Below are 10,286 nucleotides of genomic sequence, written 5' to 3'. Positions count from 1 at the left end.
CCCACACGACAGAACGAGGGGGGACACAAATCAGTGCCCACAGGATGCCACATGTCAGAACCAGGAGGTGACACAAATCAGTGCCCACAGGATGCCACACGTCAGAACGAGGGGTGACACAAATCAGTGCCCACAGGACGCCACATGTCATAACCAGGGGGGGTGACACAAATCAGTGCCCACAGGACGCCACATGTCATAACCAGGGGGGGTGACACAAATCAGTGCCCACAGGACGCCACATGTCATAACAGGGGGGTTGACACAAATCAGTGCCCACAGGACGCCACATGTCATAACCAGGGGTGACACAAATCAGTGCCCACAGGAAGCTGCGATGAGTATAACAGGAAGGATGCAGAATCCCAACAGACACCATGTTCGTAAATTTTTCAGCTGAGGGCAAGAAAGACATTCGACATGTGTAAAGGTACCAATCCTCTTTATAGAAGCGCTCCCAATGAAACAAATCTATATACACAATGCAATAAAAAAAAACGCCAATCCTTTAAAGAACAACTGCGGGAACTTTTTTTTTTCAATTACCCCCCACACTCCGCACTGCAATGGTTAGCTGCTCGTTTTCTTATAGGGACTACAATAGAAAATGTTGGAGCTATGCAGCTGTCCCAGCACTCCTTCCAGTAATAGTATGCTCTCGGTGTTCTATACGCTGTGTATAGAGTCATCACGTTCGAGGACCTCAAAGGCTGCTGGACGCTGGAAGGGCCAATCTAACAAGCCGGCTCCAAGATTCAAGTGAGTACAGCTATTTTCATTTTAGTCCCTAGACAAAAATGAGCACTTAACCCTTGCGGTGCCGGGGGTAGCTCCACTGCGAGGGTTCATTTTTCCCCCAGAGTTGCTCTCTAACATTTTATCTGTGTCTTGTTTACAGTTTTCAGAATTCGGGTGAAGTTCCTCTTTAACAGAATACAAACCTGTTGTCATGGCCTGGTTGGAGGAGATGCATGCCATGGTGACCGTGTGAGCGGGAGTCTTATTAGAGAAACCGGCTCCGAGAGCAGCCTGGGCAGATAAAAAGTACAGAAGGATTAGAATTTACAACCTCAGCAACCAAACGCGGCAATTTACGGCTTCATTCACCACCCATTTACCATGTTACTCTCTCACTATGGCCTCTGGTGCTTCCCTGTACTCTTTTAGAGTAACCGGAAGCTCTGTCTGTCCCCATAGAAAGATCAGGGACACTCGAAGCTTCCCCTCATTAACATACAATTATTCTAGATCTTTAACCCTTTGTTGAATCAGAGGAGTTCTCATCTAGTAAGAATGACATTTTCCAGTACAGTGCAGACAGGGTAATGTTATGTTATATTGTGTGATTACGAGAACATTAACCCCGCCTCTTGCATTCCAGAGGAAATTTCAGTACAGAGAACAATTTTTCTTTCAGGAAAGAGCAAGTAATACACAAGCATCAATTTATTTTTATTTTAGCTATGCTATGTGAATGGGAACATGTAACAAATATAAAGTGGGAGTTATTCCAATTTGCCTCCAACAGTGGAAATGCACTTTAAATCGCCCGTCTATTAGCGAGTTCCATTATTAGAAAGTAGCTGCAACACCCACCTTAAAAAGGGGAATTATGAGGGGAGTGATTGCCACTCAGCCTCATAATCGGAGCCGACCTGTGACAATGAAACTGTCACAGTTCGGCTCAATAGATCGGGAAGTGAGCGAACACATACCGGCACTCGCTCACTTCTCGATCATGTCCCTGCAGAGAGCCGTGACTGTTACTCACAGCTCTCTGCAGGGATTCCCCCCTCCCCTGTCAGATCCTCCAGCACTGACTGGCGGAACGGATGGGGGAGGGGGCGGGCACAGCTAGCTCTGCCTCTAGATAGGCAGAGCCAGCTGTCACACACGCAGCTGGGCGGATCCAGACAGTATTATCGGGATCCGTTCCGCTCCCTATATACTGAGCTTTGGGTGACAGGAGGACACTAGTTTGTGTTCTCCCGTGACCCTGAGGAGAACTATGGGGAAAAGCTCTGACCTCATGGTTCTCCTTTAACCCCTTCGTGACTGACGACGTACAGTGTATGGCATCGGGGCTATTGACGCCGGGACTCTGTTTAAACTTGTAGAGCCGACTGTCGGCTTTACAACAGAAGCGATCCTGGCGACTTACCTGTCGCCAGATCGCTTCTGCGTCCCGAAGAAGGGGCCGCCTCCCCCCCGCCGGACACCCCCGCAGTGCTTCCCGGGCTCCGTTGCCCCTCCTACGGGCCCGGGACCGGCGATCTTGGTGTCCGCGGGGAGCTGGGGAGGAGATCGACGAACTTCCTTTCATCAATCCCCTCCCCCGTTCTATGGGACCGGGAGCGATGCAGATTGCATCACTTCCTGTCCCTGGGCTGTCAGTTCTGGGCTCCTGCGATCTGCACTTCAATAGCTTATTTCTAGTGTAAAGGTGACACTGGGGGTCTTTTGGACCCCCAGCATCACCTTAAAGAGTACCTGTCACCACCATCTGCTATCACATGGTGAGTCGGACATTAAAAAAAAAAAAAAAAAAAAAAAAAAGACACCCACCTCGCGGGCGACATTGCTGGTTTTCACTTCCTGGATAACGGTACCGTACACGATATAGTCAACGGCCTCCCGAGGAATATTTGTCCGATTCAGCAAACCCCTGATTGCACGCAGAGAAGCAGGAAGGGTATGTAAACATGAGAAGGGTATTTGTTCGGGCTGGTAATGATTACAAATTTCGTGTTCGATTAATCGAAATTGTTTTAAATCGATTAATTTCGATTAATGATAACGCACATACAGATCCAACTACATTGGGCTATACACTTACAGCACAGCAATGAATAAAATGAACTAGGATCACACTAATCCAGCACGTTATTACTCTCACGTGCCCCACTCAAAATGGCCGCCGCTTGAGTGGGGCAACTCAGAATAATAACGTGCTGGATTAGTGTGATCCTCGTACATTTTATGACTTCATTGCTGTGCTGTATGTGTGTAGGCCAATGCCTTGGCTGGCGCTCGTGCAGAAAGTTTCTTGGGCAAACTCACCGGCCCAAGTGGCTCCGTCGGCTAACGAAGGGGGGAGGAGTCCGGTGACATCACGGACATCGATGTCACCGGACTCCTCCCCCCTTCCCTTCGTTAGCCGTCACGGACATCAACGTCACCGCACTCCTCCCCCCTTTCCCTTCGTTAGCCGACGGAGCCACTTGGGGAAGGGGGGAGGAGTCCGGTGACGTCGATGTCCGTGACATCACCGGACCACCGACGGGACTCCGGAAGCCGGCGGAGAGGCGAGTGTTTTCATTAGCGATCAAAATAATTTTAATCGATCAAAAAGTTTAACGATTAATCGAGAAATTAATCTTTAAATTTCCACAGCCCTAGTATTTGTACTTTAAGGCAAACACTGGGATACACACACGGGAAACTATACACACAGGAACATGCTCGACTCTGCTGCCGTTCTGATCTATGGCTCGGTTGTGCACAGTGTGGTAATCTCATTGGCCAATAGAGAAGCAGCTCATTGCACTGTATGATCCTGGAGGAAGCAAGTCAAAGCTCCAGTCGGGAAAGATGTGGATTTCACCACAAGCCTCGGTGCCCGGCTGTTTCCCAGGACTGCACAAGCAGCTTGCTGGACGAGGTACATTCAGGTTCATTATAGTCTTCAAGTATATAAAACCACATTTTACCCCGAAAAAGAATGACAAGACACTTACTGCAACGCTGTCCTGGCCAGGTCATGAGGCATCAGATCTGAAAATCTAGAAGACAAAAAGCAGCAACTTACTCTCTGTATACGTCCCACACTGGCTGGTTCTCCATCTTAGTGGGATGCGAAGCTGTCAGTGATAGCCGGGTGTGCCAGCTTGCTGACATGCAATGGGTCGGTTGGTAGCCATCAATGGAATTATTATTATTTTATAGTATTTATATGGCGCCAACAGTGTGCGCAGCGCTTTACAATATAAGGAAGACATTACAATACAATACAATACAAGACAAGATGGTAAGGAGGGCCCTGCCCCTGAGGGCTTACAATCTAAAAGGGAGGAGCCAGTGATACATGAGGAGGGAGCTGTGTGGGGAATGAATTATGTGAGAATGTGAAGGTTCAGCGGTCAGGTTGAGGTGGGATCGGCTTCCCTGAAGAGATGAGTCTTTAGGGAACGCCTAAAGGCAGTCAAGGTGGGAGATAGACGGACAGGTCGGGGTAAAGAGTTCCAGAGGATGGGAGAGACTCTAGAGAAGTCCTGGAGGCGAGCATGGGAGGAGTTGACAAGGGAGCTGGAAAGCAGGAGATCTTGGGATGAGCAGAGGGGATGGTTAGGATGATACTTTGAGACAAGGTTGGAGATATAGACAAGGTTGTGGATGGCTTTGTAAGTGGTTGTTAATAGTTTGAATTTTAACTTTGGGCGAGTGGAAGCCAGTGCAGTGATTGGCAGAGGGGGTGGAGGATGAAAGCCAGTATGGGAGGAGTGGACAAGGGATCTGGAAAGCAGGAGGTCAATGGATGAGCGGAGGGGACGGTTAGGGTGATACTTTGAGACCAGGTTTGAGATATATCCGGGGGCGGAGTTGTGGATGGCTTTATAAGTGACTGTTAATATTTTGACTTTTATCCTCTGGGCGAGTGAAAAGCCAGTGTAGAGGGGGGGGTGGGATGGAAGCCAGTGCAGGGATTAATAGAGGGGGGATGCAGACACTGAGCTGTTGGTTAGGTGAATTGAGTCTGGCAGCTGCATTCATGATAGACTGAAGGGGGGAGGAGCCTGTGTAGTGGAAGGCCAATGAGGAGGGAGTTGTCTGTCAAGATGAGAGATAACAAGGGAGTGTATGAGTAGTTTTGTGGTGTCATTGGTGAGGAAGGGGCGTATTTTGGAGATGTTAGGAAGGTGAAGGCGGCAGGATTTGGATAGTGATTGGATGTGGGGAAGAAAGGTGAGGTCCCAGTCAAGGATGACACCTGGGACCTTGGCATGGGGGGAGGGATGGATAGTTGTGTTATCAATCTCAATGTAAATGTTGGGGGAAGGTGCACGGGGGGAGGCGGGGGAATATCATGAGCTCAGTTTTTGAAAGGTTGAGTTTTGAGAAATGTTGTGACATCCAGAAGGATACGTCAGTTAATGGAATGATTGTTATCCTCAGCATTGGGCACTGCGCTGACAAATGTTAAAGGGGAACTTTGCTCAAATCTTCAAAAGTGGCAACAAACAACCTTTTAGAAATGTTTAATAATGACAATCTACACACAGAGATTTCTAAAAAATTGGCGACTTTGTATTCTTTGCATTCCTTATTTCTATCTTGCTCCCCAGCCTTCTCATGGCAGCCATTTTTACTAAGGGCAGGTGAATCGATCTCCCTTTACTTCCTGGAACTCTGGCACATGTGACTAGGACATGTGACCATGCACATCATCTCGGGGGAGGAAAATGCCTTTCACTGAGATCTCATAAGATAACAGATGAGATTTCCCAACAATGCTCTGCTGATGTCACCTTCCCAGGAGGCAACGCTTGTTCACATTACATCACTAATGCCCAAGAGGACCAGGAAGTGGGAAAAAACAATAATTGTAAGTAAAGGCAAAATATGTTTGGTTTAACTAATGAATGTGAGATGATTTCATATCACCATGCAGAGCTGCAAGCGAAGGTGATTTTTAGTGAGAGGGGGTAAAGGTCGGCTTTCATATAAGGAGTATGGGAGGGAGGAGGTTAATAAACCAAATAGAAACGTTAAGAAAACCACTGCTACAATAAACAGGCCAGAAATGGAAGGTAATGGGGACTCACGTGGTTCCGGAGAGCAGGAATGGGGTGCGGACGCCCTCCACTACGACAACATTCTTCACCCCTGGCTTTCCAAGTGTCTTCTTAGTTTTTGCCTGGACAGCTAGGAGAGAAAAATGTGATTTACTTCCTCACACAGAGTTATAGTTATTTAGGGTGAAAAGCATCAAGTTATTTCTGTCTTTCTCCAGTCTGAAGGTGGCGGCACAGACCTCCCGGGGCAAACAGAGAAGTCCGTCACAGAAAGGAAACGTTCCATTGTGACCCCGCAGAAGCATCAGTTCCCTGAAACACAATCTTACCACAACATCCATCAGTAACTACAGAAGTGGTCTCTATTAGTAAAAGGAATCTGGTCACTGATTGGCCGCTGATTATCATTATCCTGGATTCATATGGTGCCAACAGGTTGAGTAGCGCTTCACAATATGAAGGGAGACCGTACCTTTACAATACAATACAAGAGGGTTAGAGAGCGGGAGGTCCTGGGAACAGTTTGGGTGATATTTGGAGATATGGTTGGTGATGTAGCTCGGGGCAGAGGCGTGGATGGCCTTGTATGTGGTTATTGTTTCAAATGTTATTGTTGTTTTGGACATTGGAAGTCAGCGGAGGGATTGGCAGAGAGGAGCAACAGACAATGAGTGGCTGGGTAAGGTGGAAAAGTCTGGCAACAGCATTGCTGATAAGACATAGGGGCGATAGCCTGTGTACACCAACAAGAAGGGAGCTGCAATAGTCGAGGGGGGGATAGCCTGCGCACACGTACACCAACAAGAAGGGAGCTGCAATAGTCGAGGGGGCATAGCCTGCGTACACGTACACCAACAAGAAGGAAGCTGCAATAGTCGAGGGGCGATAGCCTGCGCACACGTACACCAACAAGAAGGGAGCTGCAATAGTCGAGGGGGGAGATAACAAGAACGTGAATTAGTAGCTTCGGTGGTGTCAGGTGGTGGTGTTGGTGGGGGAATTCTACAGACACAGTGTCCATGATGACACGTTGTGGTTGTGACTAGTATTCCTCTCCAGGTAATACAGAAACCTCTCACTTGTCTGTAAGCCTCTGCCCCACTAACCTCCAGGTTGTACTGGAATTACCCAGCTGAAACAACCAGTATCGCAGCAGAAGCATGAGGCCAACTCCTGTCACCCTGTTCACTCCAAAGAAAAGTGCAGATGCTTCCAAGCAAACTGAACATTTCCACTCATACATGTCACCTGTGGGCTCCATCTGTATGCCTGACATTAGAAGAACCTTATATAACCTGGCTGCAAAACCAGAACATCAGTAAAGACCCAGAAGGGCTCATAAAATCCAATTAGCGACATTACCTGGTGCCTGGAGGTGGGAGGAGCAGCTGACGGATCTGACCACGGCTACAAAGAAATAAAGAAAGAGAAAACATGATGGTGGGTAAAAGATCTTTGTAACAAGACTTCTAGGTCATGCGTTGGGTCAGTACACAAAGGTTATCTGCAATGTCCACCAGATATCATTCAAAACTTCAGCTAAAAATATTCCCTTCAACTCAGAGATTTCTCCCGCAGTACTTTTTCCTGCCACTAGATGTCCTGTTACCACAAGATACAATGAAGAACTATTTCAGATATTTCATCATTGTTCCTAATTGGACCTTATGTTACCTTTTGTTCTCATATACAAGAGTAGATATACCCATACAGGACGTCACGTGATCCAGGCATGAAGAAGCAGACTTGTCTCTGAATCACATCAACATTATTTATGGCCGATGTGTGTGACTGACAGCTTGTATTAGGCATAGTGGTCATAAAACAAAAATTGTATATGGACCTCATGCATGCTTAGCCAGGTTTGATATTTTGGGGATTTTAACTCAAAGAATGTAGTCATTTTATTACAATTTCAATGTTTATTTTATATTTAAAGTCCTGTTTCTGAACATTTTTCACTATCTGTACATATGGGAATGATAACACTGTGCGAGTACACACTGGTTATTTGTTTGCAATTCCGTACCATTTCTTATGTGTAGTTCTGTATATCTGCACTCCGAGATCATCTAAGGCAGTGCTTCTCAACCTGCATAACCTCAGGACCCACATTTGTCCTCGGTCATTAACCTGCGGCCCAAGTCACACTGCAATGTAACGCACGGCATTGCGGTACCGCTCGTTCCAGTGCAGGCGATCGGACTGTGGGTGTGGGATGTGTTTGGGATGCCATTCAAAAGATCCCCCCCACCCAGTCTCCCTACCTTACAAGAACTGAAGTGAATCCTCAGCCTGGGGTCCGGTGTGGGCTGCTGCATTGTGCCCGCAGTGCGTTTCGTGCGTTCAAAATAGCGCTTGCAGCATTTTAAACATAACGCACTGCGGGCACAATGTGCCTTGCGATTCCCGTGCAGGCAATAGCATTGCGGCCACAGGACGTGGCTACGGTGCCATCCACTTCAATGGCCCGCCACGCCCCCTCCTGCCCAGCAAAAAGGGAGCCGGCCACAATGCGGGCACTGCGTTCTGGTCCGATTTCTGACTGGAAAGGACTGCCTATGGTGTGAACGAACCCTAAGGGTTGCCCATCTCTATCCAGCATGTGGCCCAGAAACCTCACAAGGCTCTCCGCTACCTTTGATATATTGCGGAGCTTCCATACAAGTGCTCAGTGACTGTCTGTTACTCTTTCTGATCCTCTGCTGAATCATATAAAAAAGCAGCAGACCGAGCCTGGCAACCCGAATTATCACAACTTAAAAGGGGAACAGCACTCAAAACAATAAATAAATAATACTTATTTTTCAACACAGAGGGGAGGAGTTTATTAAAATCTGGAGCAGCTGTGCATAGCAACCAATCAGCTTGTCTCTAACATTTTCAGATCTTAGCTGAACAGACTGAAGCTAGAAGCTGATTGGTTGCCATGGGCAACTGCTCCGGATTCTGTCTGCTCCAGTTGTGATAAATTCCCCCCCCCATTGTTCTTACTGATCACAATGTCTTCCTTAACTTCCCTGTGTAGCCGGCGGAAACACAAAAAAACTGACTTGGGATGGAAGGAGGAGTCTATTTATTTAATGTGGTTGATGTGTTTCCTGTTGCAGGCAGGCGGAGCCTATATCTCGATGGCTGTCCTGGAAGATGACTGGGGAAAACTAAACTAGAAATCTCTCCTTACCGAGTCTGCTGGTAGTGGGGAGGCATCGGGTACTTTGTCTTAATATGAAGGCCATCTTGGATTCTGCCAGAACAAGAAGGGAAGCAGTCAGACAAGAAGAAGACAAGTTCTCAATGACACAGTTAACCTGGAGCCAAAATTAAAAAATTACCTTTCTACACTATCCAAGACTAAAAAGAAAACGTTTTGGCTTCAGTTCTACACACGTCAGAATGATCAGCAGATACAGCCAGCTGGATTTCTATGTAGATACTGTCCCGGGCCCCACTCCCTCCCTATTGGTCAATGAGTGCTCATCATAATAAAGGACTGATGGGGAGACCCTTGTACAGGGGACGGAGGGACCCGGCCCAACAAGCAGACCCTTGTACAGGGGAGGGGGGACCCGGCCCAACAAGCAGACCCTTGTACAGGGGAGGGGGGACCCGGCCCAACAAGCCGATCCTTGTACAGGGGATGGGGGACCCGGCCCAACAAGCCGATCCTTGTACAGGGAAGGGGGGACCCGGCCTAACAACAAGCTGACCCTTGTACAGGGAAGGGGGGACCCGGCCTAACAACAAGCTGACCCTTGTACAGGGAAGGGGGGACCCGGCCTAACAACAAGCTGACCCTTGTACAGGGAAGGGGGGACCCGGCCTAACAACAAGCTGACCCTTGTACAGGGAAGGGGGGACCCGGCCTAACAACAAGCTGACCCTTGTACAGGGAAGGGGGGACCCGGCCTAACAACAAGCTGACCCTTGTACAGGGAAGGGGGGACCCGGCCTAACAACAAGCTGACCCTTGTACAGGGAAGGGGGGACCCGGCCTAACAACAAGCTGACCCTTGTACAGGGAAGGGGGGACCCGGCCTAACAACAAGCTGACCCTTGTACAGGGAAGGGGGGACCCGGCCTAACAACAAGCTGACCCTTGTACAGGGGAGGGGGGACCCGGCCCAACAAGCCGAACCTTGTACAGGGGAGGGGGGACCCGGCCTAGCAAGCGGACCCCAAATTTTACTGCAAGGTCCCCTTTAAGTTACTGCGCAGTCATCGCACTTTTATATCGGCTCCTGTTTGTCTCGCTGAATAAACCTGAAGTTTGTTATAAGTGACTGATTTTTATGGCTTCCGGGAACAAGAGAAGCAGCTCAATGGAGGGAAATGGAATACAATTAGGTATACGGTGTACAAAGCAGGATCATACGCTGATGAGGTTTATTGAGCTCTGTGTCCGTGTTATTTTTATTCCTCCCGTGTCCCAATCCCACCCCGAGCGTGTTCATCCCCAGAGCTGAAAACATGCTGCACATCTGCTCACACCCC

At 48.3% G+C, this 10,286-nt stretch overlaps 1 protein-coding gene across 2 annotated transcripts in view; it reads right to left on the bottom strand.

The window, feature by feature from the left end:
- The window catches only part of HADHB (hydroxyacyl-CoA dehydrogenase/3-ketoacyl-CoA thiolase/enoyl-CoA hydratase (trifunctional protein), beta subunit), a 34,181-nt gene that overhangs the window by 16,170 nt on the left and 7,725 nt on the right, over positions 1 to 10,286 (bottom strand). For both annotated transcript variants that reach the window (XM_018574397.1, XM_018574396.1), the window contains 6 exons: positions 8,977 to 9,039; positions 7,155 to 7,199; positions 5,823 to 5,922; positions 3,738 to 3,782; positions 2,566 to 2,665; positions 942 to 1,029 (listed from right to left, as the gene is read on the bottom strand). In XM_018574397.1, the coding sequence (XP_018429899.1) occupies positions 942 to 1,029; positions 2,566 to 2,665; positions 3,738 to 3,782; positions 5,823 to 5,922; positions 7,155 to 7,199; positions 8,977 to 9,031 (433 nt within the window). In that variant the 5' untranslated portion in view covers positions 9,032 to 9,039. The remainder of the gene's footprint in view (positions 1 to 941; positions 1,030 to 2,565; positions 2,666 to 3,737; positions 3,783 to 5,822; positions 5,923 to 7,154; positions 7,200 to 8,976; positions 9,040 to 10,286) is intronic.

The sequence above is a fragment of the Nanorana parkeri genome, unplaced genomic scaffold (genome assembly GCF_000935625.1).
Source record: "Nanorana parkeri isolate BGI_ZX_2015 unplaced genomic scaffold, ASM93562v1 scaffold2927, whole genome shotgun sequence".
In the NCBI taxonomy this organism is placed as follows: domain Eukaryota; kingdom Metazoa; phylum Chordata; class Amphibia; order Anura; family Dicroglossidae; genus Nanorana; species Nanorana parkeri.
This window is presented reverse-complemented; position numbering and strand designations above follow the sequence as displayed.